This window comes from Chaetomium strumarium (assembly GCF_033439665.1).
Source record: "Chaetomium strumarium strain CBS 333.67 chromosome Unknown B0T15scaffold_1, whole genome shotgun sequence".
Classification (NCBI taxonomy): domain Eukaryota; kingdom Fungi; phylum Ascomycota; class Sordariomycetes; order Sordariales; family Chaetomiaceae; genus Chaetomium; species Chaetomium strumarium.
Genome location: NW_026944429.1, coordinates 6308823 through 6333087, shown reverse-complemented (window position 1 = coordinate 6333087; position 24265 = coordinate 6308823). Strand labels below are relative to the sequence as shown.

Sequence of the window (24265 nt, the reverse complement as noted above, 5' to 3'; positions counted from 1 at the left end):
GCGCGACTTCACCGGTTTCCGGTTCTCTGCCCGCTTTAACCGACTTTGGCCGAGCTGTGGCCCAGGATCGGCGCCGTCTTGGCATTGGCGGACGCTACTCACCCTCGAGCCACCTTCCGCCCGTTCCCATTTGCACCAGACGGTGGAACGAAGTTGTGTCCGCATCAATCGCGGGATGACGCATCATCTGATGGTTTCCAATTGACAGATATGCAATGACTGAAGGCGTACTGGGTATCGGCTCTAGAATCCCCTTCCGGCGCGCTTCCGGACCGGCTTCACCACGGCTCCCGACGTGACCGTTTTCTTATCCTTGGGCAGGCCCGGTTTCTTCACCAGTTTTACCTCCTTCTCTGCCTGCCGCTGGTCCTCCAGCCGCTTCTTGTCGGCCGCCATCTGCGCCTCAATCTCCATCTTCCTGTTGAACTCGGTCTCGGTGATGCGCTTCTCCCGCGCCGAGTACCCCTTCTCCTTGATCGAGTAGAAGACGCCTCCCAGATCAGCCAGCCAGTGCGGGTCGACCGAGGTCACGGTCGACATGTACTCCTTGGACGTCAAGATCAGCTCGTGGTACACGACGTAGTCGGGCAAGAAGCCCAGTCCGTACAGCGCGCTGGTGGGGTGCAGCTGGACGGTGACGCTGGTGCGCAGATTGATGTACTCGCCAATGCCCTTGACCTTTGCCGCCTGGTGATAGTAGCCCGAGCAGATGCACTTGCGGATAATGTCCCAGTCCGTGCCGCAGCTCACCATCTCCATGTTCTGCATCTTCATGATATCCAGGAGCTGGTCCCGAACTTCCTTGGCGCGCCGCAGCGACTTGGAATGCAGGAAGTGCCGTATGCACCACCCGTCGCTGTATCCGTTGGCCTTCCACTGCGTGTATACGTGCAGATACGTGAGGTGGTCCGACTCGGGTACAAAGAACTTCTCGCGCGCCGCGTCCGATTCCTCCTGCCGTTCCTTCGGCCGGTAGAAGACATTGGGAACCGACAGCATGGAGACGATCGTCACCATCTCCTCGCTGCAGCCGTACTCTTCCGACGTGATCAACAGTTTGGCAAGAGACGGGTCCATCGGGAACGCGTTCATCTTCCGCCCGAGCGCTGTCAGCTCGCCAAGGTTGTCCAGCGCGCCCAAGGCCCAGAGATCGAACAGTGAGGTCGTGATGGTGTCTTGCGGCGGCGGATCCATGAAGTCGAAGTCGAGCAGATCCTTAACCCCCAGCGACTTGAGGAGCAGAACTGTGTTGCTCAGGTTCGTTCGTTGGATTTCAGGAATGGTCTGGATGTACATCTCATCCCGGAACGCCTTCTCTGTGAACAGACGGTATGCTTGTCCAGGCCCTGTCCGTCCCGCGCGACCGGCACGTTGGGCCGCGTTTGCTTGTGATATGGGTGTAATTTGAAGCGTATCCATGCCCATCCGCGGGTTATACACCTTGAGCTTGGAATACCCAGCGTCCACCACATACATGATACCATCAACCGTCAAACTCGTCTCCGCAATGTTTGTAGCCACGATGCACTTCCGCACGCCTGGAGGAGCGCGATCGAAGATTTTGGCCTGTAGGTCTGCAGGCATCTGACTGTAAATGGGGAGAATGCTGAGTTTCGGAGGGTCGTTGAGCGCGTCCAGCCGCTCGCGGATCAATTCGCATGTCACCTCAATGTCCTCTTGGCCAGTCATGAAGACGAGGATGTCGCCAGCCGGCTTCCCAACATGGATGGCCAGGACCTGCTGCACAGCTTGGTCAACGTAATCTTCGACAGGCGACCTGTGGAACATGACATCGACAGGGAACGTCCGGCCGGGGATGGTGAACTCGGGAGCGCCGCCGTAGAAGTCGGAGAAGCGCTTCGAGTTCATTGTCGCCGAGGTAACGATGAGCTTAAGATCGCGCCGTCTTTGGAGGATTTTCTTGAAGAGCCCCATCAGCACATCCGTGTTGAGGGCCCTCTCGTGCGCCTCGTCCATGATGACGCACGAGTACCTGTCGAGGTCAGGCTCGTTGAGCGACTCCCGAAGCAGGACACCGTCTGTCATGTATTTGATGACAGTGTCTTTGCTGGTGCAGTCCTCGAAGCGGATGGCGTAACCAACGGTACTGCCGAGCTTAACCTCCATTTCCTCGGCAACACGTTTCGCGACGCTCATTGCCGCAACCCGGCGGGGCTGCGTGCAGCCGATCATGCCAGTCTTGCCATAGCCGTCCTCGTAGAGAAACTGGGTGAGCTGCGTCGTCTTACCAGAGCCCGTCTCTCCGATTACAATCACCACCTGGTTGTCCCGAATGACGCGCAACAGCTCCTCTCGTACCGCGAACGCCGGCAGATACTCGCGTTGCTCCCTTAGTGTCTTGCTCTGGCTGAAGCTGCTTGCGCCCTCGGACTTCTTAAGGTGGTCACTGAACTTGTTTGTGCTTTGCGCCTTGGGATCACCTTCGACGGCGATGGGCAGCGCGCTATCAGCATCATCATCCTTGATGCCCATGATGTTGCCCAGCGCCGTGCCCGCGACGTTTGTGGCTGCCTGGGCCTGTTTCGCGCGCTCTCGCTGCTGTCTCCGGTCCCTGACGACCTTACTGCCCTTCCTCGCAAACACTGCCATGTCGCTCTGGGCATCCCTTACCGCAGGGACTGGCTCCAGCTGCCTGGTAAAGATCGTCCGACCGTCCAGAAAAGGGGGGCGCAAATCGTGGACCAGAAGGTGGACGCGCGTTCCCTCTTGGTCATCCTCAAAGTCCTGGCCCATGTCCCTCCTCTGCGCAACGCCCGAAGTGAGCATCCGGTTTGTCTCCCACGCATCAACATCCTTCTGCTTCTGTATTTGTCGCGCGCTCATCCCTCGGGAGAGCTGCCCAATCTTCTTCTCCACCATCGCCGCCTCCCTCTCCTGCGCTGCCCACCCGTTTTCGTCGCCGAACGGATTGTGCGTCTCATCGCCGAAGGTATGCCCGCCGAGATCATCGTCGCCTCCGTACCAATCGCGATCTAGGGCGTTGACGGCATCCTGGTCATCCACTCCGGCTTCTGGACCGTCAAACTCTCGCTGCCGCGGGGTAGCGGCACCCGCAAGCCGCGATCCGGCGCGGGGTGTCGAGCTTCTAGAATTGAAGGCGCCATTGCTTCGGCTCTGTACACGCGACGGCAAATCGCTGAATCGATCGTCAGAGCGCAGCGGGTTGAAGTCGAGTTTTCGGCGCTTACTCGACCGGTCATCCTCGTAGTCACGGACCATCGTTGTGGGAGCTCCAGATTTGCCGGCTGTTTTGTTCGAATTCCCCGTTGGTGTCGTCGCAGCTGAGAGTTTGTTGACTTTTGGACAATCAGAGATCCGACCAAAGCCAGATCCAGCACCCGAGGCAACGCCAAGCTGTGGAGCTTGTAGTATCACGCTGCACGCAGATAAGATAAGCCCCGCTGTCCGCTCCACTAAAAAGTTGCCAGAGGAAATCCTGGATTTTTTCGAAGTTGTGCTCGTGGACGAACAGTGTTGCGGAACGTGTGCAGACACACCTAGGTCGCTGCTATTCAAAATGTCGTCGATGATTACAACTACGACATGGGTACCGCGTGGCTTTGCGGCACCATTCCCGACAAAGTACAACTTCGACGAGGAGGAATTTGAGCGTATCGCAAACCTAGCGAAACTGCAACTCGACGACGCCAAGGAAGACCTAGAGGAGGCCGAGGAGAACGAGGCAAAGCGGGAAGAGAGTCCAAAAAAGGAAGAGAAGGAAAAGTCGACAATAAAAGATAGGGATGCTTCAGAGTTCGTCACTGCCATGTGCCGCAACCCTTGACGCCACCACTGACACTGTGGCACAGCATCGAGATTGACGATGATCTGAAGGAGTATGATCTCGAGCACTATGACGACGACGACGAACAAGGCGAGGGGCAATCCATGGCCATGTTTGGGAATGTCAAGTCACTGGCCTACTACGAATCCAACAAGGACGATCCGTACATCACCCTCAAAGACGACGCCGAAGACGAAGAGGAGGATCGTGAGGACTTGCAGATTCTCGCAACAGACAACCTATTGTTGGCCGCTAAGGTCGAGGACGAGCTCGCTCACTTGGAGGTTTATGTTTACGAAGACGAGGCCGACAACCTTTACGTTCACCACGATATCATGCTGCCCGCAATACCTCTGTGCGTTGAGTGGCTGGATATCCCCGTTAGCAAGCCGGGCGTCGAGAAGGACTCGGTGGCAAACTTCGTCGCCATTGGCACCTTCGACCCAGATATTGAGATCTGGGACTTGGATACTGTGGACTGCATGTATCCCAACGCGATCTTGGGGCAAGGGGGTAACCCTGAGGAAGAAAAGAAAAAGAAGAAAAAGAAAAAGAAGTCGAAGAAGGCAAATGACGAATACCATGTCGACGCCGTCTTGGCGCTCGCCGCAAACAGGAAACACCGGAATCTCCTGGCCTCGGCTTCAGCAGACAAGACAGTCAAGCTATGGGACCTTCACACGACGAAGTGCGCCAAGTCATACAGCTACCATACCGACAAGGTCTGCTCGCTTGCCTGGCATTCGGTGGAGTCTACGGTTTTGCTCAGCGGCAGCTACGACCGCACCGCTGCCATCGCCGATATGCGTGCGCCAGGCGAGCAGCCCATGAGGGTGGGTGTGGAGAGCGACATTGAGAACGTGAGGTGGGACCCCCACGACCCGAACTTCTTCTTCGTCTCGACCGAACGGGGCATCATCCACTACTTTGATGTGCGGAACGCGCCCAAGGACCCTGCAGCTGCCAAGTCCGTCTGGAAGCTGCAAGCCCACGATGAGTCTGTGTCTTCGTTCGACCTGAACCCCGTGATCCCTGGGTTCATGGCCACCGGGTCTACGGACAGGACTGTTAAGTTGTGGAACATCAGTCCCGAGGGTCCTTCGTTGGTCGTCTCCCGCGACTTCGACGTAGGCAAGGTCTTCTCTACAACCTTTGGCCCCGACAAGGAAGTTGCTTTCAGGCTTGCGGTTGCCGGGAGCAAGGGAACCGTGTCTATCTGGGACACGAGCACAAACCCGGGTGTCCGCAAAGCCTTCGGTCAGAGGGTGCCAAGCAAGCCGGAAGGCCAGGATGAGGTTGAAGATCGCCTGGTTGGTGTGGAGGATGATGAAAGTAGCAGCAGTGAAGAGGAGGAGGAGGAGGAGGATGAAGATGAGAGCGGTGCTGCGCTGAGCCATGATGGGGACTCCATGGATGAAGACGAGGATTAAGTTCATTGTTGTGATGTTGATGATATGATTTGTCGGTCGGTCTGGCCGGTATGTAGTCAGTATAGGCTGCAGTACTGTGATACTCAAGAGCCATCGATGAGCATACGATGCATCTACATAGTTCCATTGGATTTCAACCCCAGCTTTGCTTGTCATGAGCCGATCGATGGGCAGGCAGTTGCATCCGCAAGGTATACGTCAAGGCACAGGTTCGTGCTGTGCCGAAGCAGGATTCATAGCTTGGTGACAATTTCTGGCACAGTGTATGCTTCGCATGGCACAACCCTCCGTTGCTCCATTTCGGATCAACATCAGACTCAGTCCATGCGTTAGGCGACGATCATTAAAGTCCCGCCCGGTGTCAGAAGTTCTGGCCCATCATTACCTGAGGTGATCGACGAGCATGATTCTGTGGTAGCCTCATAGGGCCCGTGAAGTATACATACTCCAGTCATAGTTACAGAATACTTCTGTTACCGTAGGTAAGGCAACTTCTCGACTCTTTGGCACAGAGCGAGGCAATCTATGTAGAAGCTCGGACATCATAAGGCCTTCAGGAGTCCAGGACCATCACCAGTTTAATGCACTAGAAGCCTCACGTTTCACAAAGACGGCGTAGGTAACGCGTGTAGATGGGTCAAGCAAGGACTTGGTCCCAAGCGGCGGGACTCGCGCGGGAACGGATGTCCCACCAGGGGGTATCCTCCATATCGAGCTGCCTGCTCGCTTCCCCGCGATAAGAGCACGGGCCCTGCTGTCCGGCACCTTCGTTAGCGACCGAGCTACGGCAACCCATAACCGCTCAGCGGTTGACGGGAGTTTGTCGATTTTACACTACATAGTCAAATAAGCTGGCCAAATTGCCGCGCGCATGGTTGAGGAAACCAGCCAGGGAGGCAGTTCGGACCATCTGGGCACGTTTCAGACGAACTGTTTTCGAGAAGCAAATGCCTGGCCAATGAGATTGTCTCTGTGTTTTAGGCCCGTTTCAGCTGCAGGAACAGGACGAACCTCGATTTCTCAGTGGACGGGGGAGCCGGGGCGGAGCGGGGCCGTCGTCCCTGGTCACGCACCGAGCTCGCGGCCTATCGGACGACAGATCCCCCAGATCTAAGGGCGATGCTCGAAACGCCCAAGATGGGGCGCCATGATGATGATTTGCGGTTTGTACTGAATTCCACAGTAACGACTTGAGAATATTGCCAACAAGCACGTGCGATGTCTGGGCTTAGCTACTACCTAGTTGTGGCACGAGCAGGCGACAGTCAGATGTCACGGTGACCATCCACAGTTTGGTCACGTGAACAGTGGGATGGTCCCGAGTCTACACAGTATGCCCATAACGCCGATGCCTGTACAGTACTTCAAGAATGAGTTGTCGTCTGCAGGAACGCCCATAAGGGGCAGAAGATCGACTCACGGTCTCACTACTGTGTAGGTAAGGTACTTACACAGTAGTAGTTCACTTGCAGCTCACGCGGTCTTTTTCTACAGTACGGATTAGGTACTTATAGCTGGGTACTATCTAGGTATTAGTACTCCATGATAGAGAGGTTTATTATCCACAACATCTGCAGGCCGAACGACATTCGCACCACAGATCTCTTTTCGTCTCAGACTCTTAAAGATGCATTTAACATATACACTGGACACCTACAAGTATGTGCCTATCATGTGTGCGCAAATGCTGATGAGCTGCCTTCCTCGCCACCATCCATCAGCAACTTGTACGCAGGTCGGCACTAGATGGAAAGGGGCAAAGGGTGGTCGGTTCTGCTGCAAGGTGACAGACCCGCAGCTCCCATTGGTCTGGTCTATACAGCCTTGAAATCAAGCGCCAATCAGATGATAGAGGTAAGATAAAACCCACCCGCAAGGTTTGTGGGTTCAAGGTCGTGTGGGTCGGGCTTCGATGCGGGTTGGGCAACCAGCCCCGGTCGCTTTGGGAACACCCGGATCACCACCCATGTTCTGCATTATGGTTTGCTCCCACCTGCCGGCCTGGCGCAAATCCAAAGGGCCAACCCCCCCGGTCGAGCAAAGAAACCAGCCCACGTAGCAGGAGGGGGACTCATGTCCAGTACCGGTACCCTCAGCGGTGCAATTCAGCAGGCTAGAGAGGAGCTCTTGAACGTACCCGTTACCCCCTCCCCTAGTTTTTTCGCCGAGCGGGAGTTTGTGGCCGTCCGCGAACCTCATGCCCTTCCCTTATTGCCCATGCCCTTCCCTACCACCTTGCAACCTTTCCCTTTCTGACCCTCCTTCCGATCTTTGGATCCAAGTGACTCTCCTTCGGCGAATTTATTGAACTGTTCGGAGTTCCTCATCGCGGGCCCATTTGAGACTCTGGGAGCAGGTTCCATTCCTTTTCTGCCTTTTTCTTCATTGTTTCTCCTCGACCGGAGACCAGACCATCACACCTAGCAAAGCTAGATTACGTCTCTTTACACTTTGACACGTTCCCTCTGAGATATCCTTCGCGCACTTATATCGACAGCATCGAAGACTGTCCAACCTACAGAAACGGACTGGATCCCACGCGCAAATCTCCGCCGGCTTTTCTTTGTGAAAACCGCCGACGGTCAACTTTCCCTTCAACTCTTTCTTTTACCACCGATCCACGGCCATTTTTAAACTCCGATTGATTCAATTCACGTTCTGAAAGGAGCCTCATCGATTTTCCCAACCTAGTCATACGGTCGAAGGCATTTCGAGAACCGCAGTTCTTCTCTGCCATCACCTGGACTGACTTGGTTGCTCTGATAAGGTGTGAGAATTGGGTGCCGCAAAACCCCATCGTCAGGAGGTGTGTAACGGAACACGCACGCGGTTCACCAGCGCAACGTCACACCGGCGGTGGATCACAAGCTCGCCAGCGTCTCAGCGCTTCCGTCACCTTGAGCAGTACCATTTAGCTCCGGCGTGCCTGTTCCTTACTCCGCGCAACGATTAACAACACCGAGAACTGGGTCAACCTATTCACAAGACTTCAAATCTCAGTGGAAGGCGATTTCGACAACTTAACTGCCCCCTCGACTCTCAGTTCGAGGCCGCGACTATCTCGGATTCAGCCGCCCACATAGAGTTCCTTGACGATATTAGTTTCGGCCGAGTATTGGAAGAGTTCTTTTGGCACGATGTCTCTCGCCAGGGCGTTTACGACCCGACGGGTCAAGCAAAGCCTCCAGGCGGCAGAGGACGCACCCCATCGCAGCAACTCGTTGAAGGGATCTGTCGGCTCGATCCGCCACAAGATCTCGAGCCCAGTTGAGCTCATCCACACCACCAACATGTTGTCATACAATGCCCCGAACATCAATCCCATGTCGGCGACATCTACAGGGTCTTCGCAAAGATCCGACGACGATATGTCCGACAGCGCACTCACGAACGGCACAACACCTCCAACCAGTCCGGATGTCGAGTCGTCGCCAAAGAGGTCTTTGTCACCGGAGCCGAAGCACCTATCATCCATGTTCACCGTTTCCAGCAAGACTTCCGCTCCGCTGGCACAAGCTACAGCTCCCGTGATTCCGCAACGCAGTGTCTCGCATTCGAAGAAGCCATACAATACCCTGGTCCGGCAACGGTCTACCTCAGCGATGTCAGAACAGTCACAGCAGTCACAGCGTACGATCTCAACCAAGGCAAGCTCTACCTTCTCGCGCTCGTCCTCTACCAGCACAAGTACCAGCGTCACCTCTCACAACTCGAGCTCCGCCTACCACAAGGCCAAGCTGTCCAACGCGGCCAATGCAGCGCCCGCCGCTGCTTCTTACTCTCCGGTTTCAGCGCCTCGGCCCCAGCCCCTCCATCAGCAGCAGCACAGGAAGGAGTATGGCGAATCGCAACACCCGTTCGGCCCCGAGCTGGCGCAGGTGTCGGAGCTTGCTGAGGAGTACGGCGTCAAGGAGCAAGTGGTGAGCGTGGTCGACGTGGAGGAGCAGGAAATGCTTGCCAAGGGGCTTCTCAAGATCAGTGCCGATGAGTACTTGAGCGAGGTTCGAAGCTTGTTCGCCACCTTCTTTGTCGTGCCTAGGCCGGTTGCGACTAACTGGATCTGAGCTGGGATTTCGGTGGCTTTGAGAGGTGAGCTGTGTACGACGTCTCGTACAACCCTACATTCTCTGTACATATTCTACTGGGTCGGATGGGCTTTTTGGCCACGGAAACTGAGGGCTAGGAGGATCTCACAGTCACTCGTTCTACGGAGGAATGGTCCTGGAGAAGGAGCGGTACACGGCGGCGTTGGGGAAACTAGGACATCACACAAGTGTTCCTGTGATTTAGGTTTGGCTTCTGAGATACTCCCCGCGCGGTTCTGAATGATGGTGGCAACGTTGCTCTTGTTTTCACGATATCATTCGATTCGCTACCCTCATGCAGTGCTTGTGTGTATTTCCCGAAGTGAAGATACACCTGGGATGGCTCGGCTGGTCAGTACGGCCGGTAGCGGCCGGTCACTGCGGGCATTCGCAGACAGGGTACACACTTACTCCATATTGTCAGAACACCGAAATAGAAGCATCTATGAAAACCGGTCACGGCCAGATCTACCGGGCACTCCCGTGGCCAGGTCCCTTCCGCCGGTCACCACCCGCCGGAGAAGATATAAGAAACATCTGGCCTGTTTGTAGGCGCTCGTGATGAGCTGTCGGTGTTACTCTAGATTCTGTAAGCACCCAGAGGGACCCGAAACTACGCCCAATTGTGGATTTGTCGAAATTGTGTCCCTTCTATGCAAGCAAGCTATCTGTCGCGGAGCAAGACTTCATGTTGTGCAAGGAATCTACTTGTGACTGCACAACCTGGAAGAGGCGAAAGGGGATGTCAATGTCCGGCACACCAGTTATACGGCAACCCCGATACCACGCATGAACAGCGCCATAAAGCGGCCAGCATCAACACCCGCTTTAGAACCGGATTTTGGAGAAACCAAGCACTCAGTTTCGCCGGGAAACACAGCGCACGATACAAGCTGGTCAGTCACACCTACTCCTTAGATCCTCACTATTTCTAGCTTGTTCTGAACTTCTGGCTGCCCACCGGGTCTGCACGTGATCTGCTGTTCACAGACCGACCCAGTTCCTTGCTCTATATTCGGCACTGCGCTAACCGGAGCATCCCGGGTACTGTTTCGGCACCATTGGAGGCCGGTCCGGACGTGTGGGCCGGGTCCCCGGCCGCCCGGTCGATCATCCGGGTGGGTCCAAAGCCCGGCTAAGCACACGGCCGACCGGCCTTTATGTGCGTACCCAAGGTACTTGTACAATACCTGGTTGTCCTGAGATAATTCTGGGAACCTAGGGCCAGCATATTAGGTCTCCATTAAGCTGCGTTAGGAGTGAACTGTGAGTCCAACTTTCGGCTTGCTGGGCTAGACCTCCGTTCTCTGTCCAGATAGCGCTGAACGCCAGGCATTTCCATCTCAACATTTGTTGTCGGGTACAATATTCGAGTTTTCGCGATAACTGAGACGGTCTTAGTTGCGGGACCGAGCTTGGAGTCTTCTATATAATAGCGTTTATTGCAGACCCGGCTGCTGGGCTTCAAAAGTCAGGTAAATCATTCAAATGTAAGACTTACTCACCGTTCAACTTTGCATATGAAGAAGGGGTTGACAATAACATTGGAGGGTGTGGAGGATGAAGGAGACAGGGGAAGGCAACCGCTTCCCAAGGAGGATGCTTTGTATACCAGTCCATGATTTTCAAGAGCTGTCGCTTTCTAATGCAGTTATAAGCTGTGCGAAGCGAAATAGATTTCGGCTTATGCTATCCCCATCAAGCTCCGGAGTTTTTGTGCGCTTTAAGTGACGGTCAGTGAAAAGCGCACTGTGTGTTCAAGAGTCTCGGATCTGGTAAGCCTCAGGGTTAGGGTCCAGCGTGCATAGAGAGGCACCCTGCTGGACAGTGGCTGATGAATCCAAAACAGAACCACTGGGCTGGCACCTTCGCAAGTTCGAAACGCAACCGAACCCCTCATCACAAACAAGCAGCGAAGCACTCAACCCCAACATGGCAACAATCAATGCAGAACCAGATGCGCTACCTCAAGTGGTATTTCGACCCGGAAAGAAAAGAAAGATGTATCGGCAGCGGGCGGATGAGCCAGATGAGAGGACGAGCGGCATTGAGCTCGGCGACGGTAACGGTGGGACCGCGCCCGAGGATAGCGCTGCCGCACACGACACCGCAAACCCGCCTGCCGAAGAGGACGATGGCGAACAAGGACTTTCAGTCGCGGAGGTGCTACGTCTACGGAACTCCCGGAAGCACAGGCCTGGCGGCGTCGGTTTCAGGGCTGGACCGTCCTTTCCCGGTGACAGCAAGGTGATAAGCGAGGAGAACACAGAGCAGAGCATGGTTCTGCACGGTAACACGGATGCGCAACAAGCAGCTGAAGTAGCTGTCATCGGTGGCATCTCGAAGCGATTTGCCCCGCAGACGGGGCTGGTTGGCGAGGTGGTCAATAAGCACATGTGAGTTGCGCGCCCTTGTCCGCCACCAGTACGGGGAACCAGTCGCTGATCAAGCAAGGGAGGAGTACGTAGAATCCGAGTTGGCTAGACGAAAGCGGCACGCCGCAGAAGCCGCCGCCGCCGCCGCACTGCTGGAGCAACAGGACCAACAAAGGCGCCAGGACAGCAGCACTACGGCTATGAGCGATGATCAGCAAGACCCAAGCTTTGCGGTTACCGGCGGTCACTCCGACTCCCAGCGAGTGCTGCAGGGTCGGCTTCTCGAAGTCGACCTCGGCGAAGAGGCTCGAGCGCGGACCGCCGAGATGACTGAGCGCGCGAGGAGACGGCTGCAAGGCCAAATCGACGAGGAAGAGCAGGAAGAGGGCAAAGGGCGAGCCAGAAAGGTCCGCCTTGGGCGGGACGGCAAACCCTTGCGGTCACGGAACCGCCGTGGAAGCGACACAATCAGACGGGAGCAGCTTGTCGAAGAGTTTTTGAGCGAAAACAGACGTAAGTTGCCCCTCACCTTTGGACTGGTAGATTCAACAGTTGGCTGACGAGAAGTACGTACTAGTCGACATCTACGATACGCAATCAGACCAGGCTGCTAATCCGGCTGCCCCGGAAGCGGAGGAAGGTGCTGCCGACGACCGGATTGCCGAGGAGTTCCGGCGAGAGTTTATGGAAGCGATGGCGCAAAGGCACCGGAGGAGAAGGGCGCCCCCCGCCAAACCGGGGGCCAAGAAGCAGGAAGAGATCCTCAGAGGTCCGAAGCTGGGCGGCAGTCGGAACGCGAGAGCAGCTATGCGGGATCTGTTGCTCAAGGAGCAGGCGAGCAAGCAAAGACGATGAGGCTCAGGATAGGGCGGGGCGGAATATTGGAATTCGTGGTTTGCGCCGGCTTGTTTGGATTTACACACCTTATAGTATCATGACACTGGTTACGATCTCTCAAGCTGTTCAGGGTATAGCGTCAACAACATGGCTACGTTCTCCCACGCCTTCCTTCCCCTTCCTCTCGCTGAAAAGCCACAATGTCCTGCAGGTACAGTCTTGTCACATGGAAGGTTCTCCGTCGTAAAGTACTCGGTGATGAAGGGAAGACTGGAAGGATCGCAACCGGTGCCAAGATACCCGTATGCAAGCAGAGGATCAGCCGCTACCCCCACTTGGCGGGTTGATCGGTGCCATACGGATTACAGAGGCTCAGCCCTCGGCGATTCGCTGACACCCGACCCTAACGAAGGATTCTTTGCTTGATTCTTCCACATCAGGGTCTGCTCTGTGCGAGAGACAGAGCCGACTGGCCCGTCTGACTGTGCGGCATGTTGCAGCCAAACCGCTATTTGACTGTGCAGTACGCGTACTTTGTACGCCGAAGAACAGGTCGTCCCGCATAAAACAAAGGGTGGGTTGCAGGGCGGCCTATGCGTTGCTATATTAGGGAACGCGCGGTTGGACAAACCAACAATGGCAGCCCAGCCTTACAGTAAGCACGGAGTAAGGTAATGTAGAACAGACAACGAACGTAATAAGATTCGATGTTCGAGAGGTGATTTAAACTGGATCTGTGGCCGGGCTGAGGGAGAGAGAGCAGAGAGACAGCAGAAAACGAAGAGATCTGCCATGCATGATAAGTAGCCTCGGACGATTCTTCGTCAAGCAAGTCAAACCCCATCGCCAGCAACGTTTCGCTAAGCATTCCTTTCGGAGCATTCCACCGTGTCCAAAGGATTGGCATGCAGGCCCTCGAAAGGTTGTGCCGCTTTGGGGAAGGAGTGGACGGCTTGACAGAACAAGGGCTTCTGGTTGGTGAAAGCCGCGCCTCTCAGCCTTTGGGCTATGCCAGCGGGACCGCGCCATTCTGCCCATCCCAGCTGAGCGCTTGGGGTGTTCTGTTTGGTCGGGGGGCGCTGCAAGAAGAGAGTTGGTTGCTGACATGGAGCCTTGTCGCCCACATTCTCCCCTCTCACGACACGACTTCTTTTGACTTTGGGTTTTCTCTCCTCTGTGTGGATTTCCAGCGACAGGAGAATAATCGGCGACCCAACGCGCATCTCGCAAAGTGCAGGCGCACGCCTAACCCCCGATTGACAGCAACCGCAGAGTTCTCTCGTGCGACGATGCTCCGTGTTTGAAGACTTCCCAGTGGAACCGAAAGCTCGAGGTTGCGGCCGACGACAATGCGGATATCGAAGGGGAAACGCTGGCTGACGGTGGTCGCTCTGGGCCTTGGGACCGTGAAAGGGGACGTCATTTTCGACGCCTCCAGGTTCAAGGGGGATTATAATGAAAGCCAAGCGATTTTTGAAATCAACCTCATCTACGGCAAGCAGTTCACATGGACTGCTTCGCAAGGTGTCGTGGTCGATGAGATAATCCTTTTCGCCAATTATACCGTCCCGATAGGCTCGGTGAAGTTCATGGGTTCGACTCCAACCAACATCAACGGCCCCCCGTTTCAGATTCAGACTCCGACTGCGACTCCGTCTGTAAATCCGCAAGATTCGGAACAACCTGGCGGTTTGACGAAGCGGGAAGGCATAAATGTAAGCGGGATTAAGAACGTGACGCTCCAAGGTAGGTTCTGCCTGTTCCTATTTCCATGGATTGCGCTGAAGTGCTAACTGCACTCGTGCAGTTGATGGAAATGCGGTGTCTATTGGCCCCGATTTCACCCCCGACTTATTAGAACGGTTCAATGTGGGCGTGCCGCTCTATTTTGAAGCTAGATGGGCCGGACCAAGGGAAGACTATAGCGAGAGCTACAGTCAACTTTTCACCATCGTCAAAGATGTGACTCAGTACAATCAACTTGTCACTGAAGCCCCCTCCAGGTTCTCCAACCAGGAGCCCTATAACCCCCCTCCCTCGCCGATACCTAGTGCGAATGGCCAAATCCCAGATTCCACAAGCGGACAGCCAGTCGGGAACTCTAACATATCCCAGAAGGCCCCTAATGGTGGGGGAGGACTACCCAGCGGCGCCATCATTGGAATCGCCGTTGCTTGCGGCGTGGTGGGCCTAGCTCTCGTCTTCGGGCTCGTCTGGTACCTGCTGCGCCGACGGCAGCAGAAGAAGGCCATGCTCCCTGTCGACTCCGCATATGGCTCCGGAAACCGCGCCGAAAATCTCATGGCCGAGAAGGAGGCGGCCGCCGACGTCGAGGTCAGCCCCAATTCGCCCTATTCCGACGAGGGTGCTTCAGGAGCCGGCCCCGGCGGCACGTATCAGCGCGGCGCGGCACACGGAGGGGAAGCGCTTGCTGCAGGCGCGGCCGGCAGCCCACGGCAGCCCCAGCAGGACCAGCCGCGGTCCTTCACGCCATACTCGGACCGCCCAAGTGCGAGCGCGGCCGCCGCTGGTACGCCTAGCATACGCGCGGCGTCGCTCGCGCAGACCGATGAGGCTCGCGTCAGCGTGCCAAGCACCACCCCAGGTCGGGCGACACCAAGGGCGCTACACACACCGTATGCGCACTTAGTCGAGGAGGGCATGACGGAGGAGGAGATTCGGAGGTTGGAAGAGGAGGAGCGGCAGCTGGATGCCGCCATCGAACAGGCCGGGAGGCGTTGAGTCGTTGGCCGATGGGTCTGGTGAGGAGGGCGTTGATTCTCTTAGCTTCATGTTCACTATTTCCAAGAAAGTCACTCGACCAAGCTCTCATGAAGATTCCCACGACGTTTTATGTTGCTCATGGCTGCGAAAGAGGTATTGCGCGTTGCATTGGACCGCCGTTCGTTCCATGGGTTACCTAGGCAGCCTTGATACTTCGAAAGACGCCCCCTTTTACCACCGCTTTGTCCAACCTGACAAACTCGACTTTTAGAACCGCGATATCAGCTCTACTGGGTCTCTTTAGCGCTGGCAACACGGTAGTATAAGTCAGCCGGTTTGCAGGCCTGCTCCGTCCGCCAAGCGATATCAGAAAGCTCTAGTCTAGCTTTGTCAGTTGCGCTACCTGTGACTTGGCTCTGTACGTTCCGTCCGCAGTGACGCTAGTACCGACCGGTCCGAAAGGGGAACCACGGGAATCAAAAACACGCGGTATGGGAAACGTTCTCAATAAGCTTCATGCCTGAACGCCGGATCCTTGTCCCCTGGCCCCTGGCCCCTAATTTTACAAACTTCAAGCTCGCGTACCCCCGAGTCCGATTGCCCCTACAACATAGAGAACAGCCTGGAGAGCAACGGCCCTGGTTTTCGCAGAACCCCCAGTGATACCATGTCTTTCCTATAAAGAAGGGATTGGCGCGCTTCCTGTTCGCTGTTGCGTCATCAAACTCGTGCCTACAAGTTTCATCTGAAGAACCTCCCGACCATATTGGTCGCAATGCTTCCGGCAAGGTTGCTTCCGCTAAAGGCGCTCCCGGCGATATTTGACGCTTGGCTGAACTTATCGCACCGCGAGAACGCGAGAGTGTTGGTGATCGTCAACACGAGAGCGATGGCTAAAAAAGAACCACCCCGTCAGTACGGTTCTCCCTCTTGATCTCTCTGTCTTCCCTCAAATCACGGGGGGCAAACCCACCAACAAGCGGCAGCCAAATGAACTTAAACGTCAGCACGGCCACGAGCGCCAGCGCGATCCAGAAACAAGGCTGTGCGTAGATGGCGATCCAGAAGAAGCGGCTGTCAGTGGGGTTGACGACCTTGGTTCCGGGCTCGCTGCTCTCGAACACCCAGTGCGAGTCGCCCGTCGATGGGTCTACCTCGTTCCACCAGCGCAGTCCAACCAGTCGACGTCCCGCGATGTTCTTGAGGTAGTAGAAGTCGGCGGCGAGGAGGAGGATGGTGATGATGAAGATCATGACCCTTGGCGACGCGGAATGTTAGCATTACGGCTGTTGCTAGGGTACACAGGTGTGGCGACGAAGAGGTATCCACTGCCGGGGGCCCTTCTTACAGGTTGTTTGTGAAGAGCAGGCCGAACAGGTAGACGAGGAGGCTCGCTGTCGCGGGGAAACTTGTCAGTTACGAAGCCCAGCAGAAGTGTCCCTCAGTAGCAAGCCAAATAAATCAGTGCAGATGCGCTTACAGACTCGAAACGCCAGAAACGTCAAAAGCGTTATTGGATGCGAGCTCAAACGCCAGCTCAGAGAGCCCGGCGCGGGCTGTGGCTGCTCCATTCTTGCGAGAGGCGTTGTTGCGTGTTGAGACAGCTCTGAACTTCAGGCGGTTGCTGTCGCTGCGATAACAATATGTAACGCTCTCGTATCTGGCAGTTGGTGACAGCCGCCAGGCGGCCGGTCAAAGTAAACGGCTCACCCACTTACACAACAGATACGGACCTAGATCGTCGCACCTCACATGCACAGTACAAACCGAGTCACTCACGGAATGTATTATGAGATGCACTGACTCCAATCACTTAGCTCATTTACTTGAATTCACAATTCTACGTCTCTCTCTCTCTGTGCTCAACAGTTGATAAAGGGCCGGGCGATTTCAAACAACTTGTAGCCCTCAACAACACACTTGGCGTCTCAACTGATCCCCGAATCCCAATGACATCGCGATCGATACCCGCCCTCCGCCGGGCATTGCTCTACAGTACTAGAGTTTCTGAATTCGTTCGTGTATTTGACCATGACCGTCATGACTAACACCCCGGCTCAGTCCCCGCCTCCTCCTCGAAGATGGTGGCCAAATCTCTCACCCTCGCCAGCGACAACCTGACCTACGACCTAGAAGACTCAGTAACCCCTTCCATGAAAGTATCCGCCCGTGAAGCTTTAAGAGACCACCTCACAGCGCTCCCGAACAAGCAGCACCACGCAGGCGAGATCGCCGTGCGTATCAACGCCGTCTCCACCCCGCACGCGGTAGACGATCTTAAAGCCGTCGCCTCCCTGCCGAGCGTCGACACCATCGTCGTGCCCAAGGTAAACAGCGCATCAGACCTCTTGCTGGTTGAAGACGTTATCCGTCAGATTCGCGGCCAGGACACACGGCCGCTCAACCTCCTCGCGCTGATCGAGTCCGCCAAGGCCGTCATGGACCTGCGCTCCATCTGCGCCGCCTCGTCCCACCTTAAGGGCCTAATCTTCGCGGCCGAGGACTTCGCCCTGGACCTGTCGCTCGAGCGCACTCCGGGCCTGTCCGAGTTCCTGTACGCTCGCAGCGCCATAGTAACCGCGGCGCGCGCGTTTGAGTTGGAGAGTACCATCGACCTTGTTTGCACCTCCTTCCGGGGGTCTGAAGGCCAGCAGCGTCTAGAGAACGAATGTCTGAATGGGAGAGGCTTGGGGTTCAGTGGGAAGCGTAGGTGATCCTCTTCGTCGTTTCCCTTCTTTCCCATCTTGTGTTGGCCGTAGGGGGGTGCGTTCGTACTGAGGCTGTTTTCAGAGTGCATTCACCCGTCTCAAATACCAATCGTCCAGCGCATTTTCTCGCCAAGCCGAAAGGAAGTTGAATGGGCGGCCCGCGTAGTGGTCGCTGACGAGAAAGCTTCGGCTGTTGGACGAGGCGCTTGGACGTTGGACGGAAAGATGATTGATGCTCCTGTGGTCGGAAAAGCCCATGCGACGCTTGGGAGAGCGGAAAGATGCGGTTGCGATGTTGATGCCATCAAGAAGGAGTGGAAAGATGAGAACCCCGAGTAACACAACGGATCACTTGCTGGACGTCACAGCGCTGTGGCAGAAACCAGAGCCGCCCCTCATATATCGTGTGCGCTAACGAGAGTATGGCACTCTACAACATACCCCTTTGCCGCCAGGCCTGTGTCAGACACTCCGGGAGCTCCCCTAGAGGGTACAGCTCCGATGCTGAAAATGAGTCGGGATAGGTCGAGTTGGCTGTTTGAGCGAGTGAATCGCTCAGGTCGGCTTCAAACAACGATCGACGTCTGCTCGACAGAATAGCTGTATCGTTCGCTCCACTACAGTCTGCGGCTTCGGGGAGCGGGGAGCGCCTCAGTTCCGAGCCGTCCACCAGGTCAAATCTGTCGTATGGAAATGACAGGCCATCATCAACTCGTCCATAGGACCTCGCTGCCTCAGCCTCTATTCTTTTAATGAACTCCTCCAGATCCTCAACCCCGAGATTTTCTGGATTAGCGTGGCGGTTTCCGGTCTCATGGGAACTTTCATGGGAGTCAAATTCTCGGTTGACGACACGTTCATGTTCCGTTAGCAGGCGTGGAGGGTCCAGGAGAGCACCCATGTCCCAATCCATGCTCTGGTCTAGTCGGATTGTCTGATCGCCGTCCAGAAGGTGCATAGATGGGCCTACTCCAGGAGTAGCATCTCCCTCGGCACTTCGCCCAAGCAGCAAGGCGTCACCCACATCATAGCGTTGCCTCTCATGCTCAACCCCCCCGCTATCATTCGGCAGCTTGCCATACGCCTCGTACTGGAAACTACGTGGCGCTAGCGCTGACCGGTTCAGCAGCTCTCTTTCGACAGACTGCTGCAGAGCGCTTCGTGTACTGTCTCTGAGCAATTTGACAGCAGTATGCTGGCAACCGGTTTCCAAGGGGAAATTCCTTGCCATCCAAGCTTCGTCCGTTTTGGGAGGCTGTTGTTCTTCTGGGAACCCATCCTTTCTTGTGATCTCAAAATCTGTTTGTGCTGCAGCATCCTTGCGAGTGTTTCCCGGAATAACCCGAGCCCTTTCGAAACGATATCGTTTAGGGCTTACCGCGGCCGCCGGCTCACGTTCTCGGAGTTGCTTTGCTGGTTGTCCGGGAACTGCAGTGGTATTCCCCGAACCAGCCTTGTTGGAAGAATAGGACCTGGGTTCGCTCTCCGCAGGGTGAGTACCGTGACGCTGCAACGATGAAGACCAGCTCTTGGGCTTGCTGCTTGAGCGCTTCAGGGAATGAAATTCAGCGCCGCGGCTTCTAGCCACTGACAGGGAGCTCGAATGAATGGACATTCCTTCAACCCCTCTGACGGTGCTGCTTCGATAAAAACATTGCGAGCCATAGGGTGAGGGGTGGCGATCATGTCGCCTAGGATAAGACGGCATTTCAGTGTCCAGAGGGGTACCTCGTGAGCGACCGGAACGTCCAGCATAAGCATACTCTCTGGGTTTGGCTTGAGAGGTTTTGCGGGAGAAGAAAGTGGAAAGCTCCTCTAGTTCCTTGTCTTCCTTCTGACTCCTGGTCAGCTTTGTCCTCAAGGCACCGTGTTCCGAATGCCTCCGTGTTAGGCTGTCTGAGACCCAACGTGCTTTGGGCGTTGACCTGCTAGCTGTACTTCATAAGTGAGGGAACCGGTCTATCCCGCGCCTGAGGACTACATACCCATACCCATTTCAAGCTTATGGCTGGCCATGACGTCGGAGTCTCCATGACGTGTCTATCCCGGTGTGTCAGCACGATTTCGTAGCGCCGGGCTGTTAAGGTGCCTACGGGGTGGCCTTTTCTAGTCTCTTTGTCGCGGACCTTGATGGTGCCTCTCCTCCCGCGTTCACGAAGCTCCTTACTCGAAACAAGTTTCTGGCCGGCGGGTGTTTTGTAGTCGTATTTGTCGTCCCGGGTCTTGTGACGAGCCCTTTTCTCGAATCGATGCTCCGCTGGTTCCGCCGTCTTGGGCGATGCAGGCGCGGTTACTAATGGAGACCTTGATCTCTTCCTGCGCCTGTCCGCGTGGGCCTTGTGTCGAAAGTGCTCTAGCATCTGCGACCATTCTTCTCTATGGTCTGGATCCGGGGCACGAGAAGGGTAATTTTGTGTCTGCTGTAGCCAAGACTGAATGTACTCGTCGTTCTCCCCCTTAGACCGGATTGTTGGGCCTTCTCCGAGAGGCTCCAAAGTAGGTTCGCCAGTCGCGGGGCGATGCTTTAGACTACTTCGCTTGGCCATCCTGCAATCTGTGTTGTGTCTGTTTTGCTCACGCTGGTCGTGGCGGCGCTGGTGTTCGTGGCGCCTCGGAGATGTTACCCCTGAAGGGCGTGATCGAAGTCCTGCCATGGCACTGGGAATTGTCGTTGCCTTGTCCTATGGCGAAGCGATGAACAGCAAGCCTGGCATGGATGTGCAACTTGGCCCCCGCAATACTCCTAGTAGCATGTTGAGCCTGAGGAGGGTGCATGCACCAGTCACGCCTTCCTAAGATAGGTTCCTGCCGATCCTGGTATGAGGTCTCCGTCGGTCGAACCTTCCATCAACTGACACCGAATAATGGCACCCTGACTCCAAGTCGGGCACCTCACTGCAGTTACAGGTAGATACATCCATGGGCTTCAAGTTTGTGGTCGGTTTAAAATTCTATTGCACTGGGCGCCAATTTCAGTATTTACTACCTACGTAGCTCTATCCCTGAGTAGCGTCGGGTTTACCTGACTTGTCATCTCGGTTATCATGACCAGAGGGCCCGTCGCTACATAGGAACAGCCGGCATACCTGCCTTCAGCCGGGGAGGTAGGCGTATCGTGCCTCAATTCCTCTAACTGAACGCAACATTGGAGCCATGCCGAGGGCACGCGTCACGGGTGCTCCCCGTCGTCCTGTCTTGAGATCCCCCTGACCCTTCAGGTTACCATTGCTGCACATCGGTTGACAGTCTCCGCTCACTACGATGGAAGAAGAATCGTCCGCAGCAGAACCGACGGTAGCCCTGATGCACCTGTATTCTGCACATCATCTGCACACGTTCTATTTACGGCAGCACGGTTAGTGTCCCTAGTGCGTTGTCATACCTGTCTACCGGGCCGTGAGTTGTTCGGTCTTGTCAATGGCTGAACACGGTCACTCGCTAACCCAACACTGAACCGAGCTCGGGGTTCATGGGCAGATGTCGATATCTGATCCGCTGTCATACCGATCATCTCACGACTCTACTCTGGTCTCAGTCATTGGGCACCCTTGTGTTGAGGAGCCTCGTTGGCCTGCTTGAGGTGAGAGTACTGTAATAAGTACCTTATGATTCATCTGACCTGTTCATAAGCCATCGAACCTCAATAAATGGCAGACGTTATGCACCCTGGGCTGGCAATGCCCATGGGCCATGGCAGTTGTCCCGCTCCATCCGTCCAGCGCTTCCGATGACGGATCGAGATCCATACTTCAGGCCAATGGCCGTGTGTTTCCCCCAGATGAAACATGGGCCCGAGCCTGCATGTCACACGCGGAAACAGCGAGTGGGATGCGTCACCGAGATGGATCGCTGTTTGATGTCTCCCTCTTGCCCGTTTTAGCGACTTGCAGACAGACTCCGGCTCCGCAGTTCCTTCTTTGGCGGCGATTCCCGGTCGTCTATCATCCTTACCCGAAAGCATGGGAGAGATGACCTTTGAACGTGGCTGCGAGACGATGGCCACGGACCTCTTCTAGCCTCTAGTCTTCTGGCCTTTCGCACAACGCCAGTAAATCCTGACAACTTGACTAGCTTATCACCAGAATCAGCGACGCAGTATACCGCGAAGTAAAGTAACCAACTTCGTCTGGAGCTTCAACAGAAGCTTAAACAGGACCGGAGACGGCACTTGCGCCCTCGAGGCTGATAGACAGCAATGCGGATAATAGGGTGATCGACGACTGGGTTATGGAAAAGCTATCCCCGGCCAGTAGCCGTGTCACGACCTCTATACCGACCTCAGGTGCAGGTCCACACGCTGGGGCATTTACTGTGATCCTACAGGACGCCAGGCGTGTCGAATTCCTGGCTGGCTGCCGTCAAGGGGTCGTCTCCTAGTCATGGCCGCGAATCGCATCCAGCACTGCACGGTTGAAGCTGCGGACCAAGCAAGACCCAAGGTCCATGTTGGAGACGCGTCGGGCTCGAACATCTGACCAGAGCAAGATCTGCACTGGTATGATGTGGTGCGTCCCTTCCAGTGTACATGTGTGTACAATACAACGCCTCTTCCTTGTCAATTTCTCAAACAGCGACGGCGAATACGTCTGACATAGACTAGTCAAAACCGGCCAAATGACCGTGCAGTGAGTTTCATCTTCCGCCTCTCTGCCCAGCAGTGCAAATTCATGGTTCTGCGGATTATGCACATCCCTGGAAGCTACGGATACGACCACTGGACGTTTCATGGCCCATGTCCACTTCCTTTCATGGCCGGTCTTGCTGTGGGTGATCCCAGGGCCTGGCAACTTCCAAGTTCTTGGGTGAGTTAGGCACATTCTGGTAGGCACCAATAGGTTTCCGCACATGTATCGGATGTTGGTGTCTTGAACTTGCGAACGACGACACTCCCAACCCAAGCATTCAGGTTCTCCGCTACCTCTAAGCTGCTTCAAGGGAGATCCGCTCGTTATCGATAGCATCCTTGCAAGGCTACACCCCCAGACCCCAGGGGCACACCCCCGGGCACGCGGCTCTCAAGCCCATGTCCTTGCTCCCGATCACCGTTGATTGCGTGGATGGGGCATCCGATGGGACTGAGGCTCTGGAGTCTGTATGGACCCTTGATCAAGCTGGCGAGTCACGAGAAGCACCGGGTGGCATAATTAAGGGGCATATTTGCCAATGCCGGCAAAATCACCACAATGCCTCGAAGATATCAGCGCTGCTCTGCTGTCCGGCGGCATCTCCTCACTGAGAAACCTGGACGGGAAGTCTGGGGGAGCTCATCCTTCCTGGATATCTACAGCACCTAGGGTGAGTAAGTTACACTAGGGACCTAGGCACTTTGCAATACATTCGGTTAGGGTTGTTTCGACGTGGTGACCCGCAACAAGGATGGCCAGACTCAGCTGCAGCAGGGCTAATAAAAATGTTAACGTTACTCACGCGGTACACTACATACAAATCAAATTGCAAGGGCAATGGCCAAGGGAGATGCCTTTTTTCGGGCCGTGGTGTGGGTCCTGGCTCCGTGGATGGTTTGGGACTCTGGCGATGTTATGACCGAGACATGTCGAACCTAAGCGCTGACCAATCCTGATACCCGGGTTATGGTTCTCAAGGTGGATAAGTCTCCCGAGCTCGAAGCTTTCTAGAGCTCTGCATTCGCAGGTGCAAGCGTCGCGCCCCATGCAACAGCCCTGGTCAGAAGTCATCCTGGGTCTCCGGTTCTCGTAGTATGTTTGATGCTTGTTTGGACTCTGGACCTACCTATGCCAGCATCGTTATGCTTCAATGTTGAAACTGTATATGGTCAGGCCAACTCCAACAGTCAAAGTCCGGAAGCCATATAAAAAGCGGGTAACATCAATACCGGCGGCTCTGGTCCTTGTGTCCCTCCCGAGTTCTCTTCCTACCAACCAACCAACCAGCCAACCAACCAACCGGCTTGATCAAGAGACTGGAGAATCCTTGACCCTTACCACATAACGCAGGTTCGCTAGCCCCCCCCCGCCGCTCTCTGACCGGACACTATCCAACGTCCCCCCTCTGCCATACTTCGGTTCCCAACCTCGGTTAGAGAAATCGAGACTGCGATTTAGTCGAGGTCAGCCTTCCTCCTCGGCTGAAATCATAGCACCCGTGACGTGTCTGACCTCTTACCTTACCTTAGGTACCCCAGGTACCTTGTAGGCAGCCAACCGTCGCCGGATAAGATGGGCTGATTCAAACCGCAGGACCGATCCGCTCCTTCCTCAACAAGCTCTTGTTCAGCGCCAGGAGAAGTACTACAGCTGCAGTTCCCCGCCTTTTCGTCGCA

At 55.5% G+C, this 24265-nt stretch overlaps 9 protein-coding genes across 9 annotated transcripts; 5 read left to right on the top strand and 4 right to left on the bottom strand.

Moving 5' to 3' along the window:
• Positions 1-61: 61 nt before the first annotated feature.
• On the bottom strand, positions 62-3316 carry B0T15DRAFT_70844 (P-loop containing nucleoside triphosphate hydrolase protein). The gene has a single exon (XM_062871229.1). The coding sequence runs from the start codon at positions 3238-3240 to the stop codon at positions 244-246; it is 2997 nt and encodes a 998-aa protein (XP_062727098.1). The 5' UTR covers positions 3241-3316; the 3' UTR covers positions 62-243.
• Positions 3317-3459: 143 nt separating this feature from the next.
• On the top strand, positions 3460-5611 carry B0T15DRAFT_571704 (WD40-repeat-containing domain protein). The gene is made up of 2 exons (XM_062870867.1): positions 3460-3774; positions 3831-5611. The coding sequence occupies exons 1-2, from the start codon at positions 3539-3541 to the stop codon at positions 5233-5235; spliced, it is 1641 nt and encodes a 546-aa protein (XP_062727097.1). The 5' UTR covers positions 3460-3538; the 3' UTR covers positions 5236-5611.
• Positions 5612-8202: 2591 nt separating this feature from the next.
• On the top strand, positions 8203-9478 carry B0T15DRAFT_70817 (uncharacterized protein). The gene is made up of 2 exons (XM_062871228.1): positions 8203-9324; positions 9422-9478. Exon 1 carries the CDS (start codon positions 8373-8375, stop codon positions 9297-9299), a length of 927 nt encoding a protein of 308 aa, XP_062727096.1. The 5' UTR covers positions 8203-8372; the 3' UTR covers positions 9300-9324; positions 9422-9478.
• Positions 9479-11174: 1696 nt separating this feature from the next.
• On the top strand, positions 11175-12685 carry B0T15DRAFT_521047 (hepatocellular carcinoma-associated antigen 59-domain-containing protein). Its single transcript, XM_062868541.1, has 3 exons — positions 11175-11716; positions 11775-12208; positions 12273-12685. The coding sequence occupies exons 1-3, from the start codon at positions 11253-11255 to the stop codon at positions 12548-12550; spliced, it is 1176 nt and encodes a 391-aa protein (XP_062727095.1). The 5' UTR covers positions 11175-11252; the 3' UTR covers positions 12551-12685.
• Positions 12686-13760: 1075 nt separating this feature from the next.
• Positions 13761-15766, top strand: B0T15DRAFT_70772 (uncharacterized protein). The gene is made up of 2 exons (XM_062871227.1): positions 13761-14278; positions 14340-15766. The coding sequence occupies exons 1-2, from the start codon at positions 13882-13884 to the stop codon at positions 15272-15274; spliced, it is 1332 nt and encodes a 443-aa protein (XP_062727094.1). The 5' UTR covers positions 13761-13881; the 3' UTR covers positions 15275-15766.
• On the bottom strand, positions 15636-16857 carry B0T15DRAFT_70693 (uncharacterized protein). Its single transcript, XM_062871226.1, has 4 exons — positions 16737-16857; positions 16605-16650; positions 16230-16513; positions 15636-16149 (listed from the first exon to the last, which is right to left on the bottom strand). Exons 1-4 carry the CDS (start codon positions 16825-16827, stop codon positions 15998-16000), a joined length of 573 nt encoding a protein of 190 aa, XP_062727093.1. The 5' UTR covers positions 16828-16857; the 3' UTR covers positions 15636-15997.
• Positions 16858-17205: 348 nt separating this feature from the next.
• On the top strand, positions 17206-18303 carry B0T15DRAFT_482364 (Pyruvate/Phosphoenolpyruvate kinase-like domain-containing protein; the record flags this gene model as incomplete). Its single annotated transcript, XM_062866097.1, has 3 exons — positions 17206-17251; positions 17318-17962; positions 18047-18303. The coding sequence occupies 3 exons, from the start codon at positions 17206-17208 to the stop codon at positions 18301-18303; spliced, it is 948 nt and encodes a 315-aa protein (XP_062727092.1).
• A 46-nt stretch (positions 18304-18349) lies between these two features.
• On the bottom strand, positions 18350-19782 carry B0T15DRAFT_70667 (uncharacterized protein). Its single transcript, XM_062871225.1, has one exon. It carries the CDS (start codon positions 19670-19672, stop codon positions 18395-18397), a length of 1278 nt encoding a protein of 425 aa, XP_062727091.1. The 5' UTR covers positions 19673-19782; the 3' UTR covers positions 18350-18394.
• A 69-nt stretch (positions 19783-19851) lies between these two features.
• On the bottom strand, positions 19852-20579 carry B0T15DRAFT_571699 (uncharacterized protein; the record flags this gene model as incomplete). Its single annotated transcript, XM_062870866.1, has 3 exons — positions 20058-20579; positions 19950-20004; positions 19852-19889 (listed from the first exon to the last, which is right to left on the bottom strand). Exons 1-3 carry the CDS (start codon positions 20508-20510, stop codon positions 19852-19854), a joined length of 546 nt encoding a protein of 181 aa, XP_062727090.1. The 5' UTR covers positions 20511-20579.
• Between the last annotated feature and the right edge of the window lie 3686 nt (positions 20580-24265).

Bases quoted from the DNA above. Each gene is read 5' to 3' on its own strand.
- B0T15DRAFT_70772 (XM_062871227.1), top strand. From the start codon at position 13,882: ATGCGGATATCGAAGGGGAAACGCTGGCTGACGGTGGTCGCTCTGGGC. The intron at 14,279-14,339 runs GTAGGTTCTGCC...GCACTCGTGCAG, and splicing joins TAAGAACGTGACGCTCCAAG to TTGATGGAAATGCGGTGTCT.
- B0T15DRAFT_70817 (XM_062871228.1), top strand. From the start codon at position 8,373: ATGTCTCTCGCCAGGGCGTTTACGACCCGACGGGTCAAGCAAAGCCTC.
- B0T15DRAFT_70693 (XM_062871226.1), bottom strand. From the start codon at position 16,827: ATGGAGCAGCCACAGCCCGCGCCGGGCTCTCTGAGCTGGCGTTTGAGC. The intron at 16,651-16,736 runs GTAAGCGCATCT...TCCCCGCGACAG, and splicing joins GTTTCTGGCGTTTCGAGTCT to CGAGCCTCCTCGTCTACCTG. The intron at 16,150-16,229 runs GTGGGTTTGCCC...GTTCTTTTTTAG, and splicing joins CATTTGGCTGCCGCTTGTTG to CCATCGCTCTCGTGTTGACG.
- B0T15DRAFT_70844 (XM_062871229.1), bottom strand. From the start codon at position 3,240: ATGGTCCGTGACTACGAGGATGACCGGTCGAGTAAGCGCCGAAAACTC.
- B0T15DRAFT_521047 (XM_062868541.1), top strand. From the start codon at position 11,253: ATGGCAACAATCAATGCAGAACCAGATGCGCTACCTCAAGTGGTATTT. The intron at 11,717-11,774 runs GTGAGTTGCGCG...TGATCAAGCAAG, and splicing joins GAGGTGGTCAATAAGCACAT to GGAGGAGTACGTAGAATCCG. The intron at 12,209-12,272 runs GTAAGTTGCCCC...AGTACGTACTAG, and splicing joins GTTTTTGAGCGAAAACAGAC to TCGACATCTACGATACGCAA.
- B0T15DRAFT_70667 (XM_062871225.1), bottom strand. From the start codon at position 19,672: ATGCCGTCTTATCCTAGGCGACATGATCGCCACCCCTCACCCTATGGC.
- B0T15DRAFT_571704 (XM_062870867.1), top strand. From the start codon at position 3,539: ATGTCGTCGATGATTACAACTACGACATGGGTACCGCGTGGCTTTGCG. The intron at 3,775-3,830 runs GTTCGTCACTGC...ACTGTGGCACAG, and splicing joins AAAGATAGGGATGCTTCAGA to CATCGAGATTGACGATGATC.